Source organism: Callospermophilus lateralis, chromosome 3 (assembly GCF_048772815.1).
Source record: "Callospermophilus lateralis isolate mCalLat2 chromosome 3, mCalLat2.hap1, whole genome shotgun sequence".
NCBI classification, from domain to species: Eukaryota; Metazoa; Chordata; class Mammalia; order Rodentia; family Sciuridae; genus Callospermophilus; species Callospermophilus lateralis.
In genome coordinates, this window is record NC_135307.1 from 156,591,380 (window position 1) to 156,618,689 (window position 27,310).

Genomic DNA, 27,310 nt, shown 5'->3' on the forward strand with positions numbered 1-27,310 from the left:
CCATCCACGATAGAATGGATAAATAGATTGTGGTTGTGTGGTTGTGATAGATATTTATTGGTTTTTTCCACAATTCCTGGTTTATAACCATTCACAAAGCTGGTCATAGAAACACAGATCTTCATCTCATCTACCCTCAGCTGACCATAAGAAAATTCTATGACATGCCTGGTCTGATAATAGGTCATAAGACCCTCCTCATTCCATAGGTCCATACCCCAGAGGAAGAAATGTTCCCTGGAGAGGCCAAAAGGATCTAAATAAAAGAAACAGGCTTTCCTGGTTTCCCCATGTTTGTCTGCTGCTGCAGAATTGCTTGTCTGCTTGTCAGTTAGCAACCAGGCCTAAGCAACAAAGTCTCCATAAATACCCAAAAGGACAGGATTCAAGAGCTTCAAAATCCTTAGACACACAGATGTTCCTAAAAGGTGGCCAATCTGAAGAGGGCATGGAAGCTCCCTGCTCTTCCCCACACCTCATCCTAGGCATCTCTTCACCAGTATTCTTTTTTTGGGGGGAGGGGCACCAGGAATTGAACTCATCAGGAGCATTTAACCACTAAGTCACATCCCCAGCCCTATTTTGCATTTTATTTAGAGACAGGGTCTCACTGAGTTGCTAAGGGCCTCACCATTGCTGAGGCTGGCTTTGAACTTGCAATCCTCCTGCCTCAGCCACCTGAGCCACTGGGATTACAGGAATGCGCCATCACGCCCAGCCATCACTAGTATTCTTTAAAATCAATCAGCAAACATGTTTCCCTGAGTTCTCTGGGTTGCTCAAGCAAATTAATAGAAGTTGGGGTGTGGGTTGTGGGAACCCCAATTTATAGCCAGGCTTTCAGAAGCCCAGATAGCCTGCAACTGGTATTTAGACTAAGGAAGGGCAGTCTTGGGGGACTGGGCATTCCTCCACCTGTGGGATCTGACATTATCTCCAGGTAGAGTTTCAGAATTGAATTAGAAAACACCCAGCCAGTGTCTACTGCTGCAGAATTGCTTGCTTGCTTGTGGGAAGAAATCCTCACACCTTAGGAGGCCATAGAAGTCTTATGCATTGATTGTGGTGAGAGAGCAGAGGGAAAACAAGGCAGTTGGCTTTTCCAACAGAGCTGTAGGTTCACAAAATGAAATATGGTGCAGCAAAGAGAGTTATAGACTCTATAGAGTTAAAGACTCTATAGAAAGGCATGAAATCACATGAAAGCATGCAGAGTACATGGGTCCATTTATTTTTAAGAAAGCACAAAGATTGAAAAAGCAAAAACTGAAACTGAACAATGTTGCTTTAAGTTTGGATTGTGTTCCTCTGGGTGGGGGTGCTAGGTAGAGAGTTGGAGGGTACATGAGGGAGATGATCTTTGGGATGTTGACAATATCTCTTTCTTGATCTGGTATTGGTTTTTGAAAATATGGTTCTTGTTTAGAAAATATCATCAAACTATACAGTTAAGCCGTGTGCACCTTTTGTATTGTGTATGTTGTTCATAAAAGGTTAGCTTAGAAAAAGGAGAGAAAGGAGAGGGGGAAGGGGAAGGAAAAGGAGAAGGAGGGTGCTTTGAGTTGCTGGGAACTGGAGAGAAGCCTAAACAACCTGACTTTGAGGAGACTGTTTCATTAGCCTCCAAGTTTACAGCCTGCCTAAAACAACACCCAAAACAAATTATATTGTATGTCACTGCAGCTTCACAAAATAAAACTCTGAAAACAAGAGTTTCCCTAAGAACCCCAGGAAACAAGATTCTCACACCTCAATCAAGGCTTAGCTTAGAAAGGTGTCTGCTTCCCTATTAAAGGAATATTTGAAAGCTCATGCACACACAGGCACCTCCGTACTCGGGTACGTAACTGCACTCACACATGCACACATGCCTCTAACAACCATCATTTATAGCTTAAGTAAACCACAGAACTGTTTGTTATAGATTTACCTATTTTGTGGCTCCAAATCTCTCCTCAGCCCGTCTTTACCCTCATTTCCCCCACACTCCACAGGCCCAATTTAACAGTAAGTGCTTATTTATTTGATCAATATTAATTGAGCACCTGTACCATCCAGGTCCTATGCTCAGTGTTTAATTGGGCAGCAACCATCTGAAGAAGGGCTCATGATTCCCATTCTTAGATGAAGAAGCTAAGACTCCAAGGTATCACCACACTTATCAAGTTGGGTGGCAAGTTATGGCATTCCCTCTCTTGATAGAAACCACAGCCTTGATCTTCCAGTTATCCAATACTGCACAATTGGAGCCACCCCAAGACAGTGGCTTCAAACAGGAACAGTCTTTGTTTTGCTCAAGAGTCTGGGGTAATGGATCCACTGGGTGGTCCTTACTGGGGTCTCTCAAAGGTCCCTCCTCTAAACACCATAGTCAGATTAAGTGTCCCACATTACAGAGGGATGTAGTATCCACGCTGTCCACAGGGATTGTTGACTGGACATCCCTGAGCATCTCTCTCGTCTCCTCCCTCAGTCTCTCCAAAAAGTGACCTCAGGGTGGCAGGACTTCTTATAGAGAGCTCAGAGGGTCTTTAAGAACCCAGCAAAAGCTCAGAAGTCATGCACTGTCACCTTTGCCACATCGTATTCATCAAGGCAGTCACAAAAGGGAGGAGACCTAGATCCTACCTTTTGATGGAGAAATTGCTAAGAAGTCGTAGACATGTCCAAACCATAGCTAGTAAATTATAACAGTGCATATTGATCAGATGTTAACCTCCCCACACTCTGCTCCTGGAATACACCTCCCTATCTCCTAATTCTGGGTTCAGACTTTTAACTTGCGGAATCGTAGTCCAGGATGTGAACATTAGATGGAAACAGCCTCATGCAATGTGGCCTGCTCTCCTCTATCATAGCCATAAGGAGAACATGTCCAGACAAGCTCATGGACCTGTGGATATAAAGATTTGGATGTGGTTCATCCCCCAATAGTTCATGCATTAAAAGTTAGACCCCAGTAATAGTATTGAGAGGTGGTGAAATCTTTAAGAGGTGGGGCCTAATGTGAGATAATTAAATCATCAGGGGCATTGGCCTTAGAAAAGATTATTACTGGTCCTACAGACTGTTAGTTCCAATGAGAGCAAGTTGTTATAAATAAATCTAGATGGGTCCCTCCCTATTCTCTAGCTTCATGTTTTGCCAGGTGATTACTCATGCACATACTCCTGCCGTTGTGATGCCATTTGCCATGAAGCTCTTGCCAGAGCAGAGCAAAAGCAAGGGCCATGCTCTTAGACCTCTAGAATTGTGAGTTAACTAAACCTCCTTTCTTTATAAATTACTCATCCCTGGGTATTTTGTTAGAGTAATGAAAGACTGAAGAACATAGAAACTGACTAATTGAGAGATTAAAGGGCAGAACCAAGCCAAAGCCCCGCCAGCTTCAATTATCAGATCTACAGTGAGCTTCAGACTCAGGAGAATATGTGTTAAGTCTTAAAGTACTAGAGGGCTTGGGATACAGTGTTTTGTGGCTTGAAATAATTGACATGCTGCCATTAGAAAAAGACATTGGAACTCAACTTCAGAAATAATATTTGGGAGATGGGAAAGAGTTGCTCAAGATGAAGAAAGCATCAATAGTAGACAAATTAATATGCCAGCCAAGCTGGTCAATAACATTTCATGAATTTTTCCAAGATCTTGAAGTCTACCAAATGGATGTTTCCAAAGAGACTTCCACTAAAGGCACTGCCAAGTCCTGGTCAGGGCTGGATGCCTTCAACAACTTGTTGATGTCAGCTCATTGTGATGCTTGATTCCCAGCATGGGTTTGATATGCAGGCATGGGCCAGTGAGTGTTGTTTTATGTGGGAATGAAAATGGAAAAACATCTATGAATGATTCTTTGTGATGAAGAAAAATTAAAATTCTTCACACACCCATCAGTTGTCTTGAGCTCTGATGCTGGCTATTTCTTTTGAAAAGAAAAATAAAAGGAAAGACATTTTCATTAGCTTTTCACTAAATAAACTTCCCTTGGAAAAAGTAATGCTTCTAGATTCCTGATTTGTCCTGCCTCATCTCCTAGAGAGCCTGCTCCCAACCACTACCCCAATTTCCTTCCCAAAGGGACAAATGGGAAGTGAACTCAATCCATGAAAAGAGACTAGAGACCGAGAATTTAGAAGCTTAAAAGAAATATGAGAGCATGCCTAATCCACCTCAACTGATCCCCTAAGAGAGGCAAGACTTGAGCCCAGAGAGGGCAGGAACTAAGGGGACATTTGGCCTGTCCCCTGCAAAACTCATGTAGAAGCTTAATCCCCATGGCATGGGATTAAGAGGTCGGAAACTTAATCTGACGATGGTGTTTAGAGGTGGGGTCTTTGGAAGTGATTAGGATTAGATAAATTCATCAGGGTGGAGTGCCCATGATTATATCCTGGTAGATTTATAAGAGGGACAGATACCACAGATACTCTCTCTTTCTCTTCTCTTCTCTTCTCTTCTCTTCTCTTCTCTTCTCTTCTCTTCTCTTCTCTTCCCTTCTCTCTCTCTCTCTCTCTCTCTCTCTCTCTCTCTCTCTCTCTCTCTCTCCTCCCCATCCAAACCCCCACACACACACATACTTTCTGCTACCCTGGAACTCCATCAGCAAAAAAGCCATCTAGACAAAGCACTTCACCATGCAACCAGAACAATGAGCCAAAGTAAACCTCTTTTCTTTATAACTTACAGATCTATGGTATTCTGTTATTAGCAAAAAAAAAAAAAAAAAAAAAAAAGGAACTAGTAGAGGAAGTCACTTTCTGGTGTCCAGGTAGGAACAGACCTCAGGACCACCGTCAGGAGTCCCCTGGAAAATTGATGGAGCCCACAAAAGCACATCACCACGGCCTTTTATCATTCGGTTTTTCTCTGGTTTTAGTTTATCCAACTCTAAAAGGCAAGCCCTGAGTGAGATGAGTTTCAAAGCCTTGTTTAGGGAACTTTGATTTTTTTTTTAATAATTTATGGCAGGGGTCAGGGCCAATAAATCTCTCTCAACAAGATATTTGGAATCAAACAGACCTGCTTTCAAGACCTGACTCCACCTTGACCTTGGGCCCTTGGGCACTTAAATTCTCTTCCCCTAAATGACCCAGTACACAGAGTAAATACCTACTGTGGCCACACACTATTCAAAGGCCCTCAGGGTTGTTGTTGTTGTTGTTGTTTTTTCCCCAAAATAATTTTCTCTGTGGCAGTTGTATTTATTGCAGAGATGTTATCCTGAAGACCTCATGTAAATCCTAGCTCACATAAATCAAGACCAACCTTCTCATAATATTCAAACAAAGGATGGTGGGTTTTCCCTTTACCAAAGTGGACCTGCCTTGGACGGACCTGCTAACGTAGCTCACAAGTTAGTCTATCTTAATGGATTTAAAGTTATGCAATTCTCATCAGTCTTTAATTTTTCTGTGTCCTATCGTACATTTGGGTCTTAAAGTAAGGCTGTTGTTATTTTACATTAAATTATTTCAGAATCCCATAATTCAAATTCACTTTAAAAATAACCACAACTATATATAGTAATATTTCAAATGCATGTGAAATGTGTCATTATAGAGAAAAATCCCAAATGTGGTTGGTCTACCTTGCACTCAATTTTTTAAGTAGTTTAGTTAATTAGTTTATTAGTTAATTTATGATAGTTATTTCATATTTTTAGTTCCACATGTTGGAAGAGGGAAGAAGTACTACCATCTTGGCAGGTCTTCACCTTCCTGGGAGAAATGGGAATAATTTCAAGGGTTGGTAGTGATAAGAAATAAGGTGACACATAGTAAACCCTGAGTACAGTGCCACACAAATGTGCCTCAAACATCACGTCTTACTAGTATCACTGAGATGACCTCCCCCTTCTCCATTAATGTCCATTAATCCTGATCGTTTTTTAAAAAGAAAAAGAGAGCGAGAGAGAGAAAGAGAGAGGAGAGAGAGAGAGAGAATTTTTCAATATTTTTTAGTTCTCAGCAGACACAACATCTTTATTTTATTTTTATGTGGTGCTGAGGATCAAACCCAGCACCCGAGCATGCCAGGCGAGCACGCTACCGCTTGAGCCACATCCCCAGCCGATCATTTTTTTTTTTAAGAATATAAATGTACAAGGGAAACGGAGATCATCTAGGGTGATCCCATCACTGTGGAGGTAAAGAAAAGCCCATTCAAGAGGCAAGAATGGCATCCCAGATCTCGCCATAGAACCAGGACGCCATGTCCTCTATCCTCCAACACACTCCCCACAGCTCCAAGTCGCCAGTCTGCACACGCACACCACTACCTGGCCACGTATGCATGACTGCTGGTCAGATTTGCATCACTGAAAAAATACCTGAGAAAACAACTTAGAGGAAGAAACATTTGTAGTGTCTCAAAGTTTCAGAGGTCCTTGGTCAGTGGTGCTATTGCTACAAAAAAAGACTTGACTTTGAATTACAGGCCTGTGGTAAGAACATCATGACAAACAGGGTTCAGTAGAACAAAGCCACACACCTCATGGTGGCCAAGAAGCAGAAAGAGAAGAGAGAGGAACAATGGGTTATCCTTTCCCTATGCAAACAGCAAGAATCCAAAAGAAGTAGGTGGCTGAAAGCAAAGGTATCAGTCCTGCATTTCCTAACTCCAGATTTCTCTTCAAACTCCCTCAAAGCCCTGCTGCCTCCCATTCCACAACCAAAGTCATGCTTGACACCCCTAGAAAAACCCCAATGTCCAACAGAGTCCCAGGCTTCAGAGGAGACCCCACACTAGGTGCTGCTCACAGTGAGCTCCCATCCTGCTTCGCAATCCGCCAGGGGCTCAAACGAGAAACAGCTCAGCTGAAGAGTTAGGGGACCCCTTTACCAAAATGAAAAAACAATGCTTCAGGTTTGTTGTTATTGGAGAAGCAAGAGGAAGCACATGGCCCCAAACCCTGCTGGCTAAAATCCCCATCTGTTTCTGGAGTTCTCCTGAAACCAAGTGACCATCTCCAGGAAAATCTAGCATTACCCTAGCTTGACCTCCCCAGACTAGAAGACAAAAAACAAAACTCCCTTTGAGATGAGGCACTTTCTGATTGGTAAAGGGAAAAACCTTTCCTCAGTAGGAAATAATGTTCTAGCAGCTGCCAGACAGAACATGGAAACAGCCATCATCTATCTGCCCCTGAGTGAACCAAGCGTCCGCATTCTCCTTGGTTTCTCATGTCCACCCTGTATCTCTGAGGGCATTGTAGCCCCCTGCCATGAGCCTGTGGGAAAAACTCCCCAGAACCCCCTTCCCAGCCCATTGCCCAGGCCACCTATAAATCTTGTCCTGGGTTTTAGGAGCCTCCAGCTGTTTTTAAGAGTTAACTAAACATTGATTTAATTACGCTGCTGGACTATATAAATATTGTGCTCCACAAAATGGTACAAAGCAGATATTTTTAGGAGCTCACAGATGTTTCTTGTGATTAGCCAAGTCACAGGTCTGGAAGGATTTTTTTGTTCCCCTACAGAAAAGTAAATGAGGATCCTCAACAGTCGCTTAAGGGTGTTTTCTGACATGGTTAAGCTCAGGCACTTGGCCTATATGTTCACAGCATGTTCCAGACAGTTTCTTTCTTGTTCCTTTTCTTGACCCTGTAGCTGTGAGAGTTTCCCTCTGAAGCCCAGCAAGTGAGGTCCAAAGTCCAGAATCATGGAGATCAAGCAAATCACCCACCGGAGACCAAGTAAATAAGAGGCCAGACCCCAACATGACCTGTCTTCCTGCCACAGAGCTTGCCTTGCCTCTTGATTCAGGCTAATAAACATTCAAACTTTATGAAACACTGACTGCGTACAGGACTCGACCCTGTTGCTGTCACTGAAAACGTGGGGAATGTACTAAAAAATATGAAGCCATGAAACAAGACTGCAGTCATCCAGGGATACAGGACTTTTCATAGCAGCCCTTCCTGAAATCGTACCACACTAGAAACAATCCAGATACAAGGGAACATTGTTCAGCAATAAAATGTACTGTAACTGCACACGATAGCAGGGGCAGATCTCACAAAATGCCAAGGGGAAAGAGCCAGATACAGCAGAGTCTGCCTGCATGGTCCTGTTTAGACAAAAGACAAAAGAGTCAAGACTAAACTCTGGGGTGTTAAAACAGTGGTTTCTTCAAGGAGAGAGTAACTGGAAGGGGGTGCAACCGGGGCTTCCTGAGGTGCTGATCTCCTCCTATGTCCTGAGCCTGGGGCCGGTTCCAGGAGTGTGTTCAGTTTGGGAAAACATGTTGCACTGCACACTTGGGAACTATACCCTTCGCCCCATGTGTGTTAATCTTCAATCATTTATTCAAAAAATAAATAAACAAAAGCAACATTCCCAAAGTCCCAGAGCTAGGAAATAGCCGGAGCAAGATCCAGGCCCTAAGCTGTGCTGTCCCAAGGTCTAACCTGTCACCACCGTATGCTGCTGCCCCTACAAATCACAGTCCTGCTAGGAGCAGCCAGAACTTGCTGTGGTCCTCCTTTGGGCCTCACCACCACTGTCTCCTCCAGGTGACTTCCAGCTGCTGAAGGGCTTTCCTCAGCACCTGGACCCCCTCTGCTGCATGAGAGGTGAACCCTCCAAAAAGCCAAGAAATCAACCCTCCCTTTCCCAGGAGCTGTACTCAGTTGAAGACTGATGGAAATCATTATCCAAAGTGCATGTATAAAGACACAAATTCGTGTGGACACAACTTTATATACAACCAGAGATATGAAAAATTGTGCTGTACATGTGCAATAAGAACAGTAATGCATTCTGCTATCATTTATTTAAAAAATCAATTAAAAAATTTTTTTAAAAAAAGACTGATGGAAATTAGTTTTAAAATCCTGCAACTTCCTTTTTTCTTGGTGAGAAAACTCTAAAGAGTGTTCTTCACTGTCTCCCTGAAACATCCTTTGGGATTGAGTCCTTCCTGCCTACAGCAATGTCCTGCTCAATAAGAAATCCTAGGTCACTTGTCATCTCTCCTAAGTCCCCCTTCCATACTCCCCAACAGGTGTTTTTAGAACTCATCTCCCAAATCAACAGACAGAATCTGCTTCTGGAACATCATATTCAGGGAGTCTCTTGTATTGATCCATTTTCTGTTGCTATAATTGAAAACTACAGACTAAGTAATTTATAAAGAATAAAGCTTCATTGAGCTCATGGTTCTAAAAGCTGGGAAGTTCAAGATCAGGAGGTCACACCTGGTGAGATCCTTCTTGCTGGCAGGGACTCTGCAGAGTCCTAAGATGAGTGCAGAGCAAGCTAGCCAGAGAGAAAGTACTTTCATAGCAAAATCACACCCTCAATAACACATTAATCCATGAACAGAGCCCTCGCGATCCTATCATGAGGTCCCCCCCATTCCCACCTTTGAATACCTCACAATGGAAACTAAATTTCATATAAATTATGGTGAAGACTCATTCAAATCATAGAACCCCTTCTTGGAGAGGCATTTCCTGATGACCCCAGTTCCTTTTAGCCACCTTTCTTTCCTTTCTGAAGTAATCTTGCTTGGTTGTTTATTTACTGGGTAGTGTTTGTCTCCCCCACCAACTCCCATCTGAAAATGTAAGCGCCAGGAGAGGAGAAACCTCAGCTTGCTTGCCACTAGCACCTAGAACCAGGAGTGATTACAAGCATGGTAAAGGAGAAAAAGAGAAACCAATCCAAACAGGGCACTGAGAAATCGGAGCAGGGTCTGACCAGTCAAGACCAATCCATAAATAACAGGGGAATTGCAGCTAAATACTAGCCTTGCCAAGAGTAAGTAATGTCTGAGGCATGATAGATGCTCAATAAATATTTATTAGATGAATGGATTAATTGATCAGTTGGTCAATGCACAAATGCAAACTGGCAGTTCGTGACTAAGAATCCAAAATCAGCCCTCACTTAAACCTTCCAGAAGAAGAACCTTGCCCTCAAGACTGGTGTTCACCTGAATTTTATGTCTAAACACGTGTGAATAGATCCATCCATCCGTGGGAGCTGAGAGAGCCCTGCTTCTCTGTTTACTTTTTGTGAGTGGAAAAAGCGGCTATAAGAAAGTGGGGGCCCTACCAGCGACTCCAGGCTTCAGAATCATAGTCTACTCTCCATAAAGGCAAGAATACCTTAGAGAGATCCCCACTTGCTCCATCCTTCCTGGGGCACAGGGTTCATCTAATCTTGTTCAAGAGGAAGAAGGTGACATCCCTGGGGAGCCACCCCAAGCTCTGCCCCTACCTCCTAGCTTAGAGGCGCCTTGAATTTCTCTGAGCCTCAGATGCCCACTATAAGGTTTGCCTCCCAATGTGTGTGATCTTTGGGGTAGAGGGCTTCATTCACCATTGCATCCCCGATTGGTATTTTCCAAGTGGATCATTTATTCAAGTGGTGAAATGATGACATTTCAGTTCTAGTCCACACTAGGTTCTTACAGCACCCAGGCCTTGCCCAGTTACTATCCACTGGATCAGACATGCGAGTCCCTTGGAAGGTGTGAAGCAGGCTGCAAACAAGGCAATGATGAGCTATTTTCAGAGGATGCCCCACAGATGAGCTGGCACACACACCTCCAAGCTGTTCCCTGGAAGGAGTCCTTGACTTCAGCACTAAGAGTCCACATTCGTCACTTGGGCTTGATTTCCTTCCTCCCACCCTTTTGGCAGGAAAATGGGGAAAAAAAAAAACTGGCAAGTGTGAGTTTCATTAACACATAAAACTGGGGAATTAGAGGAGAGAGAGAGTTTCCCAAGAGCTTCCTGGGCCTCTGATATAAAAGTGATAAAATCCTCCATGAGAATAAATTGTCTATCCTTTCCCGCTTTGGGCAAATAAATGGAATATTCCGGGCCATGGGGAGACTTGAGATTCCTATGAGTGGCCCTTAGCATCCTGCTGTATGCCCCGCCCCTCCTACTGCAATTTCTACCTGATTCTGGAAATAACTGATTCTGTAGCTCATTCGGTCGTTTTCTGCTTAGGAGCTAGGGCTCCCTCTCTGAGATCAGGCAACCGGTAGGGCCCCAGAGGGGAAGGGCCTGAGGCCTGGAAGGAGCTTCCCAGTCCCCTCCATCTGGGGCCCAAAGCCACAGCAACCTGTGCTGGCTGCGAGCACACAGGTGCCTACGAGGACTGCAGAGTCAGGAGAAGCAATGGGCGCAGGCGTCCCTGACCTCCACCTCCAGCCACATCCCAGCCCTGGTTCCTGGGACACGGAGGACTGGAAGGGCACAATGAGGCCCAATGAATCCCAAACTCCAAGGAAGAGGGATTCGTTTTGTTCCCTTTGCTTATAAAGCAGTCTCACGTGAGATTTTTTTTTTTTTTTCCCTAAAAGGCATAGACAAATGTGAGTAAAGTTTCCACGGGGCAAGTCACATCATGCTCTGCCTTTCAGGGGGTTAGGGGACATTCTTTGAAGAAAGGATCTGTGTGCCACCTTCTGGAATAAATGAAAATTCTGTATATTGATGCTTGTGTGTACATATCTGGAAGGAAACACAAGAAACTGGCAGCTACAGGTACCTTGGGGGAGAAAAATCGGGGAAAGGGGAAGAAGAAATATGAATGCCTGAATTTTCTCCGTATGCTCTTTGGTACTATTTTTTTCCATGTGCATGTGTTTAAATGTTAAGGAGTCTGTTCATTCATTCCACAAATATTTGTGGAGTCTGCAACAAGTATCAGGCTTTGAGAGACTGAGACCAAGGGAACCTGAGAAAGAGCCCTGACTGGGTCCTGCCCTCAGGACCCATCAGCTATTGAGGGGACCTTGGAACCTGTCATCCCAACCAAGACTCTTCTGAGGAAAGTGTGCTGCTGATTGAATATCAAGATGGCAGCGTAAGCCAGAACTCTCCTGCTCAAACCAGAACATTTATTTGGCCCAGATACAACGGTCCACACAAAGTCAGAACACAGGGTTGGAAAAAAGAAGGACTTACATATTGTGGGAGAAAAAAACAACTAAATTAGGTACAGTTTCATGAAGGATGGGTAGAACTTAGATGGTAGAGTCAGAGGAGAAGATAGAATTTATGGTCCCCAGGAGAATCCTACATCTCAATCCCCAGGACTATGGCTATGATGGAATATCACACTGCAAATACATTAACTATCTTAATTCAAGATAGTTTTTTTAAAAAATATATATATATATAGACTGGGTCTTAAACAACAAATCTTTCTTTCTCACAGTCCTGGAAACTGGGAAGTTTGAGATTAGGGTGCCAATATGGTCAGGTCTGGTGAGAGCCTTCTTCCTGATTTACAGAAAGCCACCTCCTTGTATATCCTCACATGGCAAGAGAGGACATACACAAGTGAGAACTGGGCTCTTCCTCTTCTGGCAAGAGCATTTATCTCATGTGGGGGATCCACCCTCACGATCTCATATAACTAATTCTTTCTAAGTCTCCACCTGCAAATACCATCATATTGGAGACTAGTGCTTCAACATATGAATTTGGAGGGAAGGGGAAGAGATGAATCTTAAATCTATAGTATCACCTTAAATAGCTAAAGGGATTTTGAAAATGCAACTAAGGTTACTAATCAGATTTTTCTGGAGAGTGGGCCCAATGAAATCACACAAGTCCTTTAAAGTGGAGGCCAAAGAATTTGAAAAGAATTGGAGAAGATTTGCTGGTCTTGCAGATGGAGGGGCCACCTGACCCTGTGGGTGGGCAGATTGCAGTCCTACACCACAGAAGGCTGAACCCCACCATAACCTGGATGACCTTGGTGCTGACTCTTCCTTGAGCCCCGAGATGAGGCCCAGCCCAGCTAACTTGCCGATGTCAGCCTTGGGAGATGAGATTCCTGCTGTGTCCCCCTGGACATCTGACCTGCAGAAGCTGTGAGATGACCCATGAGTATTGTTTTAAACCATTACATTTGTAGTTATTTATTACACGCCACAGAGAATCAACACAGGATGTTTCAGTGAGGGAGAAAAGTTAAGACCATTTACTGTGGGGAACTTGCCATCATGAACGCAAATCCCTAAGGTGACCAGCAAGGCAGGCCAAGCTTGTGAAAATGATGATGTGAGCTCCCTGACAGGTCACCACCAAAACACAGCCTCAGAGCCTAGGATGCAATGAGGAGAACGGGGCCTGGGTCTGTCTGGAGAGCCTGTTCCACCCCCCAACCCCTGAACTGTTGCCTGGCAGGGTGGCCGCAAATTCAAATTTTCAGAAAAAAAAAAAAAACAGAAATCATTTTATCTACTTACTTACTTATTAACTTTTTTATTTGTTCTAATTAGTATGACAGCAGAATGCATTTTGATACATTGTTCACAAATGGAGCGTAACTTCTCATTCCTCTGGCTGTACATGATGCAGATCATACATGTACCTAGGGTAATAATGTCCATCTCATTCCACCATCTTTCCCACCCCCACACTCCCTCCTCTTCCCTCACTTCCCTCTGCCCAATTTGAAATTCCTCCATTCTTTCCTAACCCTTCCTTACCTGCATTATGGATCACCATCTGCTTATCAGAGAAAACATTTTTTGGCCTTTGGTTTTTTGGGATTGGCTTACTTTGCTTACTTTCACAATATTCTCCAACTCTGTCCATTTACCTGCAAATGCCATAACTTTATTCTTCTTTAAGGCTGAATAATATTCCATTGTGTATATGTACCACAGTTTCTTTATCTACTCATCTATTGAAGGGCATCTAGGTTGGTTCCATAGTTTAGCTCTTATGGATTGAGCTGCTATAAACATTGACATGGCCACATCACTGTAGTATGCAGATTATAAGTCCTTTGGGTGTAAACGGAGGAGTGGGATAACTGGGTCAAATGGTAATTCCATTCCAAGTTGTCTGAGGAATCTCCATACTGCTTTCCACAGTGGTTGCACCAATTTGCAAGTCTCACCAGCAATGTATGAGTGAATCTTATCCATACATTCTCAACAACACTTATTGTTGCTTGTATTCTTACAGAATGGGAGAAAATCTTAATCACACCCACATCATTAGAGCACTAATCTCCCAGATACATAAAGAACTCAAAAAATAGCAAAAAAAAAAAAACAACAAATAATTCAATCAATAATTGGGCTAAGAAACTGAACAGGCACTTCACAGAAGAAGAAATACAAATAACGAACAAATATTTTTAAAAAGGCTCAACATCTCTTGCAATTAGAGAAATTCAAATCAAAACTACTCTAAGATTTTATCTCACTCCAGTCATAATGGCAATTATCAAAAATACAGAAATCTTTTTGTGCAGTAATTCAAACTTTAAAAACACACTATTAAGACCAACCTTGTTCAGACCAATCAAAACACAGACATGTGTTCTGAACCGGACATGAACTTCTGGGGCACCAACGAAGAAGAAAAGGCAGAAAGGTCCCTGGAGCAGAGTATGAAAACCCTGAATGTGGAAGACAGTGAGAAGCCAGTGAAAGACCCCAATCATACACACCCTACCTCTCAATCAGAGAAGAAAGGAAACGTACTTCAGCCAGCGACCATGATGGGCATGTCCTAGCTGGAGATCCCTGGAAAAGTGATGTTCCAAGGGCCACTGGCTGTTTCCACATGGGAAAGCTGAAGCAAGAAGCCGTTCGATTATTGTCTGTGATGATGCAGATGTGAAATGGTGATCCTGGGCTCAAAACTGTTCTTTTTTTATCAATTCTTTTTTAGTTATACATGACAATAGAATTCACTTTGATATAATCATACAAGCTTGGAATATATCTTATTCTAAATAGGACCCCATTCCTACAGATGAACACAGTTCTCATTCCAACATCTGAGTGCTTTCAGCTGCCCCAATGGGGTATCCCAGGATTGAGTATTTTGCTTCTTTTAATTGAAAAGGGGAGAAAAATAAAGGAAAAAATTAAAAATAAAAGAAAAATCAAGGAGAGGGAATTTCATCAAAATAAGGAAAGATCAGTAGAGTAAACAAAGAGGACTGAGAAGGAAAAGGGATGAGAAAAGGGAAGTAACAGCAGAATGAATCTGACCAAACTATCAAAAATGTGCATGCATAAAGGTGGCACAGTGGGTCTGACATCAGGAGTATCCACAGGACGCTAATTTTTTTAAAAAGGAAACTGTAAATGGAGAGATTGGTGGATTGGAAAGGAGGAGGGGAACAGGAGGCAGGGTGAAGTGCTGAGGATTGAATTGGAGTGGGTTGAGTTACACCTTTGTGATAATGTCAGGGCATATCCTGGTGTTAGAGAACTAAAGAGAAAAGGGGTGTTCTGGGGTGTCTCTCAAGGCCTGGGTCTTATCTGCTCCCTCAAGGATTCTGCCTGTCCATCTCTCCCACTCCACCATAGCGGCCACCCCATCCTCTATAGCTCTCCCTCTCTTCTCTGAAGTCCCAGTCTCTCAGAGTCTATTCTCCCTGCTTGCTTATAGCTCAGTCTCTCATTTACCCAATTCCAAATTCCTACAAAGGAATCTAGTTGGTTCAGGAGATATATATATATATGTTATTCCAAGTCAGAATGGGTCATAGAATCCAGATGACAGCCCAGGCATGACCCAAGGTAACCTCTCCCTCAGACCCCTCCTCCACCCTGTCTCTAAGCAACCCTTGTCTCAGGCCCCATCAACAGAGGCCATAATTATCTCATGTTATGAGCAAGACGCTTGGGTTGTGGGGGCTTGGGTGAGCCATTTCCCCTAAAGAGGGATGTAGGCACAACAGCATTCCAAACACCTGCATTACCCCATGTTGGATTCTGGGAAATAGAGGTTGCCTAAGCTAAGTACTCACAATAGTTCTGTCAGCTGGAGGCCGCTGAGACACCCACAACTGCCCTATGTACCCCCTGGGTCATCAAGTTCATGACCCAGGTGAAAGAAGAAGACAGGGACCACATCGAGACTCCACTAAGAAACCTCCACAATTTCTGACCATGGTGTATGTCACCAACTGGACAAATGTCTCTTTCTTTCCCACAAAGAAGACTGGATGGATTTGGTTAGCAACAAATCCTCTCTCTCTCTCTCTCTCTCTCTCTCTCTCTCTCTCTCTCTCTCTCTCTCTCATAGGGATTGAACCCAGGACCTTACTTATGCTAGGCAAGTGCTCTGCCTCCAAGCTACATCCCCAGCCCCTTGCCTGTTTGTGATGTGGAGAGTCTAGAAAAGCCTCTGCAGAGCCGTCCATCCCAGTAAGGAGTTGGAAACGTTACCTAATATGTTAGACGACTCATTCTGCTGAGAGAAGGGCAGAAGTGTCAGTCCCCTTCAGGAGTGCAACCACACAAAGCCCTCACTGTGAGTGGAAGCTGGCATTTTTTTAAAGAGAGCTTTACCCAGGTTATATTGATACATAAAAAACTTGCATATATATATATATATATATATATATATATATATATATATATATATAAAATGTGAAGTTTGATGTTCTGACCCATATAAACACCTGTAGACCATCACTACCATGAACATGTTCACCGCCCCAAGTTTTCTCATGACCATTTATAATACCTCCCTTACATCATTCCCCACTCCCAATGCCCATGTCTCTTGGCAACTGTTTATCTTTTTTCTGTCACCCCAGATTGCATTTTCTAGTATTTTATAAATAACATCCACTCAGCTTTCTCTTTTTTCACACAGCATGATTATTTTGACAATCAGCCATTTTATTGTGATTTATCAATAATTCACTACTTTTTATGGCTAAGTAGTATTCCACAGTATACATACCATATTTTGTTTATCCATTCACCTCTGAACATTTGGTCTATTTCCAGTTTGAGGTTACCACAAACAGCCACCATGAACATTCATGTATGATTGTACATGTGTCTTCTTTTGCCTTGGGAAAACACCAAAGAATGTAATGGCTAGATCACTTGGTAGGCATTGTGGTTTGAATGTGACCCACAAAAGTTCCTGTGTTGGAAACTCCCATTTGTCAATGGTATTTGGAATTGGGGCCTTTGAGAAAGAGAGTTAGATGAGGTCACAAGGATGGAGCTATCATGGGGGTATTTGTGGCTTTATAAGAAGAGGAAGAGAGACCCCAAGGTAGCACACTTGTATTGTCTTTCCATGTGATACCTTCTGCTATGTTATGATGTGGCAAGAAAGCCACCACCAAGGCCAACAAGACACCAGCACCATGCTTTTGGACTTCCCAGCCTCTCAAACCATGAGTTAAATAAACTGTTATTCTTACAAATTACTCAGCCTCAGGTATTTTGTTATAGTAACAGAAATTGGACTAAGACATTAGGCACATATTTGTGCTGTTTTGGTGCAACTTTCCTCTGGTTTTGGAGTGTCCTCAATGTGTATATTTATCCTATTAGATATTAAGGTACACACAGACCACATATGAACAAATAACACATAGTCGCTCATTAGGAGGTCACAATCAGTTGCAGCTGGCTTTATTCCAGGCCTCCCAGATGTATGAAGAGAGCTAGCTCCCAGTAGGGAAAATCTCCCTGGATAAACTTTGATTTGAAATGACGAACTTTGATGTAAAAAAACTCAGTGCACAAGCTCTCAACAGCATCAACATTTTAGTAATAGCTCACAGAGGATTATGTGATCTGTCTCCAAGAGATCCTTTAAATAATGGCCGTGTCTCATAGGTCTATAATAGAACAGTCAAGGTCAATAGAGAAAACTTTGCATGCAATAAAGCAGGGCAGGGGTTCTTCAGGGGGTAGTCACATCAACACCTTCTCAGAACTTGTTGGGACTGTGCATTCTCCCCAGCCCAGACCTACCAAGTTGGAAACCATGAAGTGGGGCCCCCCATCAATCTGGACTTGAACCAACCTTGCTGGTGATTCAGATGCATGCTTCAGTTTAAGAACCACTAGCCTAGAAGATTTTTCAAGCCTTTCAACTTTACTAGAATTGAATCCAGCAGAAATTATAACACAGAGAAAGTCGCATCCCTCTATTGCCTGCGTTCCACCCACAGACCTGTGGAGCCTGCCCTCTCAGAGTCTAACAGCCACAAGGACTAAGTTACCATGCAGAATGCAGAAGTGCACAATGATGTTATCACTTACTTTCTCAATGCACCAAACTTAGAAAAAGAAAAAAAAATTTCTTAGGAACACCATCATTGGAGCATTTAAATCCAACTATCAAAATCACCCATTTTCCCTACATAGGGCTTTCACCCTGGCATATGATGACATAAATGGAACTAAGGAAAAAAAAAAAGACAAAAATTTTAGGTGATGCACTCCAACTCTCTTTACTGCTCCAGACCCTACTGCAAATATACACATCAGCAGGAAAATTAATCAAACTTGAATAGGAAGAATTTGAGTAAAAATATTGGATACTTTTTACTTTAATCTTCAGTTTAAGCATGATTTCCACTTGACATTATAACCAGAGAGAATTCTTGATCTTTTCCTTGGTATTTTTCCATGCTTAAATTTTAGCCCAGTCCTTGAAAACTCTCTCCAGCTTCTGGCCAAGCAGAACTTTGCCACTCACTTTGAACTTGCCAGCCAGGAAAGCCTTCTGCGGATTCATTTTGCCCAAAACTAACTCCATAAAGACATTTTCTGGAATAGTGAAGACAGTGTCTGCTGGGAGCCTAGAAGATCCTGGATACATGTCCCCAGAGCCACTCTTCAGGTCAATGGTCCACTGCAGAATGATCTTACCATCTTTGGTGATGTCCAGCTGAAAGATGGCGTTGACTTTCTTTACTAGCTGGCCTCCCACTTCTTTGATGTGATGGCTAATGTCCTCAAACACTGGGAAGCTCTGGAATGCTGACAGCTCTAGAGGGTTTGGCATGGCAAGTTCCCGAGCTGAACCCAAAGCTTTGAGCTGGCTCGCCTGAGGTGCATCCCCTGCTTTGATCTTGGGTTGATGGTCTATTCTCCTCCACATCTTTACTGTACTGGTCCTCTTGACCCTGCCGTCTGGTCTGTGGACAGCTGTGGCCAGATTAATACCCACAGGTCAGATTGTGACATCAAAGTTAAGGCCTCAGGCAGGGACTTGAGGCTGGTGTGTGTGTGCTGCAGTCTTATTGGCCAAACCAATTTTAAAATATGACACGGAGTGGGGGATCAGACAAGTAAAAGTGTGAAGTAGGTACACCCACGCACACACACACACACACACATCCCAAAACAACTAGGGCCGTTGGTGCCACAAGTCCTTGAAAACTCTCTCCAGCTTCCGGCCAAGCAGAACTTTGCCACTCATCTGGACCTTTCAATGATGGTAAGGGAAACTGTCCCCAGAAGGCTTTGTCTTTCAAATGTAGGCACCTCCCCGATTGCAACCCTGAGAAAGCAGTTATTTTGATTCCTTTAAAGGTGGATGATCCTTAAGGTACAAATCATGATGCTGAATTTGGCTTTATCAAGATACTGGCCCAGGGTAAGATGCTTTTAGAACAAAACAGTTTAAAATAGCTGATTGGAGAAGAAATCAGCACCAAGACCAAATCAGAAACTTCCCATCTTCCAGAAAGAGAGAGAAAGACAGAGAGAGAAAGAGAGATTATAAGATCAACAAAAGATGCTACTGATGTTGTTTGATAATTACATAAAATAATATAGCTCTTTCTCTGAACCAATATGCTGAGTTCTACCCACATTACATATATTGACACATTTAATTTTCATTGCAACCCCCTGAGGTAGGTACTAAATTTATCCCCATTATACAGATGAGGAAATGAGGGAAGGAGAAATGAGGGGACTTGCCCAGAATCACATGGTTAGTAAGTTTGTAGCCAGAATTGAAGGAGTCTAGAACCCACTCTTATTTTTTATTTTGAAATAACTTCAGCATTACAAAATGTTTTCACAAGTAGTACCTGTGTAACTGACCTCACCCAGATTCCCCAAATGTTAGCATCAGTGCAAAAATCTAATCCAAGAAATTAACATTGGTACAATACTATTAAGCGATCTACCCTATATATTCAAATTCTGCAAATTATAGCACTACTACCCAAAATGCATTCTGGTCCACAGTGCAGATTCTGGGCTTGGATTCTAGGTTATTTTTAATTGTGTGTCTTTCTTACGACCTCCTGCCAAGGAAACTCACCCATCTTTGTCTATCATGACCTTGACACTGTAGAAGAATACCTGCCAGTCATTCCATAAAATGTTCCTTGTTTGGGGTTTGTCTAATGTTTCTCATGGTTGTTTGAGGTTATACATTTCTGGCAGGAATATTCTATATGGGATCTTGTCCTCTCCCTGGTGAATCATATTAGAGATACATGATGTGAAAATGTTATTTTTTGTCTCTTCTCTGCTGATGTTGACCTTGATCACTTGGTTGAAGTTGTATCTACCAGAATTCTCCACTGCAGAGTTACTGTCTATTCTTCAGTGTCTTGTAGGGAAGTACTTTGAGAATGTGAATACATAATGCTTTGGTCCACTCCTTTTTGTATCCATCCTTGGCCCATATCTGCAACCATCAGTGTGATATGTGTGTCAAATCATTTTACATATTTTATATTCTCATCACTCCCTTGACATTTAATAATTGAAATTCTGCTATAAGAAGGTGCTGCCTCCTCTCTCTCTCTCTCTCTCTCTCTCTCTCTCTCTCTCTCTCCTCTCTCCTCTCTCTCTCATTTTATTTGTTCATTTACTTATCTGAGTATGGACTTGTGAATATCTATTTTATTTTGTGTATTTATTGTCATTATTTATTTTCTTGTTCAAATTGTCACAGATTTGGCCATTGGGAGTGCCATTGAGTTGGTATCTGTGTCCTTTCCTACATAAAACTGCTCTTGTAAGTGAAGCTACAGTAGATGGAATTGTAGCTGGCTTTTTTTTTCTCTAAGAAGAGTGCAGAAGAATGAAAAAGGCTTCAGTACATTTGCAATGATGGATGAGCTACATTATCAGCATTGAACAGTTACACAAAACCCAATGGTGTCCAAGTTTTTACCATAAAGCCACCAAGGGTGAACAACATCCGCCCAGAGAATTTTAAAGGAAGAAGGAAGGCAATTCTCCAACAACTTCTCTATGAGCAACCAACAGAGAGGTCTGAGCCCGTATCTGCTTCTCCTCAAGGATAGGGGTTGTCCCATTTGAATTATTCAGACAGGTCCCAACTGGACAGGTCTCCTGCCTCAGTATAACAGAAGGGAACATGGCCCTTACAGAAGAAATTCAAAGCAATCCAGGATTCAAGGGAGTTTTTCGCCAACAATATAGATTGAAACTGCCATTACATAGTGACACCAACTTTTGGTTAATTTTATTATTTAAATTCTCACCAGGTAATGCTCCTCTTATTTCCTTCTCTATGACAGGCTCCTTCCCATACCCCGACTGACATACCACTGACCTTTAGAAAGCATACCCCCTCCAACTAGGCATGATCTTCGATCTTCCATAACCCCTAGATAGTATTTCTTCTTTAGTTGCTATTCAAACCCAAGAACCTAGTCATAGCAAATTTATGATTTGGAGATTCTGCAGTCTTTAAATGCTTCAGAAGAGTGTGAAAACTGTTCTCTTTTTTAAAAAGTTACAAAGTCACTTTATTAAATAAGATGATTTTAGCCTCAAGGAACAACCCCATCATAAAAATTAAAATAAAAAGAAAAAAGAAAAGAAAACTTTATCTAGTGGTGGTTCTAACATGTGGCCCAGAGCAGCAGCAGCTGCATCACCAAGGAACTGGTGAGAGAAATGCATGTATCCAGGCCTCACCCCAGATCTGCCTAATCAGAAAACTCTGGGTGGGGGTTAGTCAGGGTTTCCCACAGAAAGATGATCCATAAGGTATTTAAAAATTGAGGGATTTTTTGACAGTGAGTTCCTACATGCCCACCAATATCCTGTCATTAACATTTTATTTCAGGTGTTTGAATTCTTTCATCTTATTTTTTTATTCATTTCAAAGTAAATTATAAACATCAGTAACCCCAAAACACTTAAGCATGCAAAACATTTATGAGAGTTCAATATGTTTACAGTTGTTAAATGTAAAATTTATATACAAAGAAATGCACAACTCCTAAGTGTGCATTTGCTGAAAGTTTAGCTATGTGTATACTTGAATATAACAAATTTGAATGCCGGGTGACCCTACCTCTCCCACAGCGCTTTAAGAATGGATCCCCATGCAGTGGTGCAAAAGCCTAAATAATCAGGAACCCTAGATTCCTTCTTCATTCCTCAAATAGAAGGCTGCTTCCCTGACAGTGTGAAGCTGTCACCATGAGACCCAAGAGGAAGATCTCAAAGTTCCTTTACCAAAGATCCAAAGACCTGAGGTTACAATTCAGGATATCCACCTTGAGAAGACGCCGTAGCTTCTGAGCCTGCACACAAACGGAAACCAAATGTTATGGTTTGGATATGAGGTGTTCCCCAAAAGCTCCTGGGCTAATGCAGAGGTAAAATGATTAGATTAACCCATTTAAGGTATTAATAATTTGAGTGAATTATTCAGTGGTAACTGTAAGCAGGTGGTGTGTGGTTGGAATAAGTGAGTCACAGGTGGCCTGCCTTGGGGACTATATATCTTGTCTCTGGCTCCTCCCACATGCTCTCTGCTTCCTAGCCACCATGAGCTGACCGGATTTCTTCTGCCACACCCTTCCACCCTGATGTTCTGCCTCACCTCAGGCAGGGAACAAAGGAATCAGCCAATTTATGGACTGAGACCTCTGAAACCATGAGCCCAAATTACGCTTTTCCTCCTCTAAATTGTTCTTGTCAAATATTTTGGTCACAGCAACAAAAACCTAACTAATATACCAAGTTTCCTTTTTCTAACTTGTTACATTTTTGATCAATCCCTACTAATCATATTTGTTTATGGGATACAATGTAAAGTTTTGACTCATGTATATATCGTATAAGGATCAAATCAAGGTCATCAGCATATCCATCACTTGAATAATTTCTTAACACTTCTGAAAGCTAATGCTGTTCTTTGGCTCATTTGGTTTCCAATAGGAACATCACCCACTTTCTTGGTTCTGCTGATTCCAGTAACATTTTTAACAAAGTTGAGCACGCAGCTGGGGACCAACAAATACTTTCAGGGTTAGTTGTTCAGTTGTAGGTTAGTGAATACCACTTCTTCTAGAGATAATGTGCTGGGGCCTGCAGGGAGCACACGGAAGGGCAGAAGCAAAAACTTAGCTCTCAGGGACCTTACAATGTAGGAAGGAGATATGTAAGAATTCTAGCTACCTCTGTGTTATGAACTGAATGTTTGTTTCCTCCCAAAATACATATATTGAAGTTTTAATCCATATCATGATAGTATTAGGAAGTTTGGCCTTTGGCAGGTAATTAGGGTTAGATTAGATCATGAGGGTGGAGTCCCACAATGGGATTAGTGCCCTTATAATAAAGAAAAGACATGAGAATGTTCTTCCCCTCCTTCTCCCCTTTTTCTCTGTCTCTCATTATGTAGCAAGAAAAAAAAAAAAGCACATGAGCACACAGCAAAAAGGTGACCATCTACGAGTGGGCCCCCGCCAGAGCTGAATCTGTAGGCATTTTGATGTTGGACTTCTCCACTTCTAGAACTATAAGAATTAAATGTCTTTTTGTTTTAAGCCTCCATTCTATGGAATTTCATTATAGCAATTCAAGCAGACTAAGAAACTCTGCACCCTTGCCAGAACTTGGCATTGCCAGGTGCTTTGTTTTGGTTTTTTATTTTAGTTATTCTAAAAGACATGTATCCCACATATCTTTGAGGTCTAAGATAGTGATAATAGTGAAAGAAAAGCTACTCAGAGGAGTGAATAAGTTTGCTATTTGTTGTGGTTTCAGGGAATGGCATGTATTACAGTGGGTGAGGCTGTTATCTAAGTAAATTGCATCTCTCACTCTGTTGAAAGAATGTGATAGATCAAATTATGGGTCTCCACTCATCGCATTTCTGAAATGGGAATGTTCATCCATAGCCTTGTGACGGCTTCATTGTAAGTGGTGAAGTTGCCGCACCCCTTTGAAGTTGGATGTGTCCATGTGACCTACTTTGGGTGATGTTAGAGGACATGATGTGAGCAGAGGCTGGAAATGTGTCAGGGCAGTTGTGCGTATGCTCTTGTGTTTTTGCAATGGCTATGAGAAGATCATGCCCTGGGCAGCTGCTGGTGCAGAGAGGATGAGACACATGTGAAGCTGGCCTAGGACCAAGTCTAGCAGAGCCCCACCTAAACTGGCCAAAGAGCAAATCATCCGATGGACCAATGAGAATAAATTCGGGTCATTTTAAGTCTCTGAGTTTTGGAGTGGTCAGTTACTCGCACTTCTGTGATACAAGATGACTCATGTAAAATTTAGAGAACGTGATGGCTGGGCTTTTAAATCAGGCCAAGTGGCCAAGATCATCAGTCCTGAAATAGCCACGTCTTGAGGAAGAGACCGCTGGCAGTCTTTCCACATGTAAGATGGATACATTTAGAGATCCAGATGATGATAGAAAACTCAGTTGCTTTTGTTTACATACTTGCAATTCAAAATTTGTGGTTTGTGGACAAGCAGCACTGGCATCCTTGGGGGCTGGTTAGAAGTAAAGAATCTCAGGCCCCTTCTAAGACCTGCTAAATTAATGTCTGCATTTTAACAAGATCCCCAGTGATTACACAGCTTATTAAAATTTGAGACATGATGAACCTGGGAGGATCTATATATTCACTTACTTACCTGTCACATTCTCATGAGTTTGAAAATAAAAACCATTCTGTAATTTATCCTCAGGCTAAAGTTTACAAATACCACACACACACACACACACACACACACACACTCAAACACACATTGGAAATAAGATGCAAACTACAAAGACCTTTAATTTAAACATTTTCAGGTAAAATTTTTCTCTTGCGTATTTTTCTTCTTTTTATTAATAGACTTTATTTTTTAGAGTAATTTTAGGTTTACAGAAAAATTGAGCAGAAAGTATAGAAAGTTCCTAAATACTTTTTTTCCCATTCTCTCTGCTTTGTTTCGCCCCATCATTATCATCTTGCATTAATGTGGTACACTTGTTACAATTCAGGAGCCAATATTGAAATATCATTAACCCAAGTACATAATTCACATTAAGGTTCTCTCAATGTTGCACACTCCATGGTTTTGCCAAGTACATCATGTCAGGCACCCACCAATGCAGTATCAGACAGAGTAGGCTCACTGCCCTAAAAGTCCTCTGTGCTCTACTTTTCAGCCCTCCCTCTCCTCTCCCTTTGACAACCACTGACCTTTTCACTGTCTATAGTTTTGCCCTTTCCAGAATGTCATATAGTAAAATCATACAGTATATAGCCTCTTCAGATTGGCTTCTTTCACTTATCAATATTCATTTACAGTTATTCCATGTCTCCTTATAAATTGATAGATCTTTTATAAATTACTAAATAATATTCTACCATATTACTAGAATTTCAGCTATTCATCTACTGAAGGACATTTTGGTTGCTTCCAAGTTTGGGCAATTATGAATAAAGCTGCTATAAACATTTGTGTGCCTAATTTTGCATGGCCATGAGCTTGTGCTCTTTTGCAGACTTTTAAAATATTAAAGTATGAAGTATGTAGTTGGGCCAATTCATGCTATTAATAAAAATAATACCAAAATTTATTGAACAGCAACAATCTCCCAAGCATTGCAACAGCTCCTCAAAATATTCTGGGGTAGTTATTAGCATTGTTCCCATTTTACAAATGAGGACATTTGTAATGAGAAATGCAATGAGGAAATTTTATAAATGAGGGTAACTTGTCTAAAGGCATGTAAGTAGTAACTTTGGACCTATGAATTTATGGGTTTGGATATTTCAAAGGTATGATTTTGTTTCCTCTGGTCCTTTAATAATAACATTTGTTGTTAAATTTTCATTACAGATTAAGAAAAGTAGCTTTTTTTTCTTTAAACAAATAGTATTTTTGTTTCATTCATGAGATTCTATCTATACTAAGTGGGATTTCTACCATTAAAGATTTCCCAATATGAATGGCCAATGGAAAGGCACTCAGCATCATTAGTTTTTTGTTTTGTTTTGTTTTGGTTTTGTTATAAAGCAAGTTTATTTCTGCAGAGAAGGTGTGTTTTGTGTTTATGCACAGGAAAGAAAAAAGAGAAAACCAGGTGGTATTCAAACTCTTTTTCTCCCCTCCCAGACCCAGGTCTCTAAGTCTTCAGTAGTATCATACAGTGCTTTAGCATTTTTACTGGGGACCAAAGATGTTGGGATCATGAAGTGTCAGACTGGTCACCAGCTGTTCAAAGTCACCCAGGTTCCACGGTGGAGGTGGCACATTTCCAGGTCCAAGAGATGGCCTGTTGTCAGAGGGGGGGCTGACTGAAGGTGAGCAAGAGATCAGTCTGGTACTGGGGCAGCCTCAGCAAGGCCAGATTCAGTGACACATCCTTTGCTACCTGCTGGTTTTCCTTAGCTACTTGCTGCTTGCCAGAGAGGACCCAGGCTTCTTGACAGTAGCCCCTCAGGGCCAGGTTCTCTAAATTGAGAGGCTGCATAGACTCCACTTGCACAGCCCTAGCCCCCTGCACCCCACCAACGTCCTCAAAATGGTACTGCGCCGCCGCTTCACCCAGCACGTGAGCCTGGAACTCCAGAAGTTCCACAATCAGGCTCTGGTCAGTCACTGGATGGCAGAAAACTTCTTGGTTGTCTAGGACTGGTCGGAGGTCACTAGGCTCCATGGGCCTAGGACGAGGGTATGGGCCCTAGAGAGATTTAAAAGAAATCCATATGGGGACACGTGGCATCACCTTCCAGGCTTTCGCAGCCGCCACAGCCTCTTCTCTACTTGCTTAGTTTCTGGACCCTTTAAGGTTTGGCCAGCATCATTAGTTAATTAGGGAAACATAAATTAAAACTAGTCAGCCCTCCATACCCACAGATTCCACATCAACTAATTCAACCAACTGAAGATGGAAAGTACATTTTTAAATGCCTGTATTGAACATGCGCAGTCTATATTCTTGACATTATCCTTAAATAATACAGGTTAACAACTACTTACACAGCACTTACATTTATTGGGTATCATAAGTAGTCTAGAGATTATTTAAAGTACATGAGAGGTTGTGCATATGCTATCGCAAATACTATACCATTTTATGTAAGGGTTTTGGTATCTGTGAGGGTTCCTGGAACCAATCTCCCAAGGATACCTCGTGACAAATGCACAAGGAGATACCTCTTCACCCCCATTAGAATGGCTAAAGTTGGAAAGTCTGGCATAACAAGTGTTGGTGAGGATGTGGTCCAACTGGAGCCCTTGTGCATTGCTGTGAGAATACAAAATCATGCTGCTATCATGGCAGACTGATTGGCTATGCCATGTAAAG

At 42.1% G+C, this 27,310-nt stretch overlaps 1 protein-coding gene and 1 pseudogene across 1 annotated transcript; both read right to left on the minus strand.

The window, feature by feature from the left end:
* Positions 1–18,391: 18,391 nt before the first annotated feature.
* Scp2d1 (SCP2 sterol binding domain containing 1) lies at positions 18,392–18,862 on the minus strand. The gene has a single exon (XM_076848918.2). It carries the CDS (start codon positions 18,860–18,862, stop codon positions 18,392–18,394), a length of 471 nt encoding a protein of 156 aa, XP_076705033.1.
* A 7,246-nt stretch (positions 18,863–26,108) lies between these two features.
* Positions 26,109–26,659, minus strand: LOC143394851 (ran guanine nucleotide release factor pseudogene; annotated as a pseudogene).
* Positions 26,660–27,310: the final 651 nt, after the last annotated feature.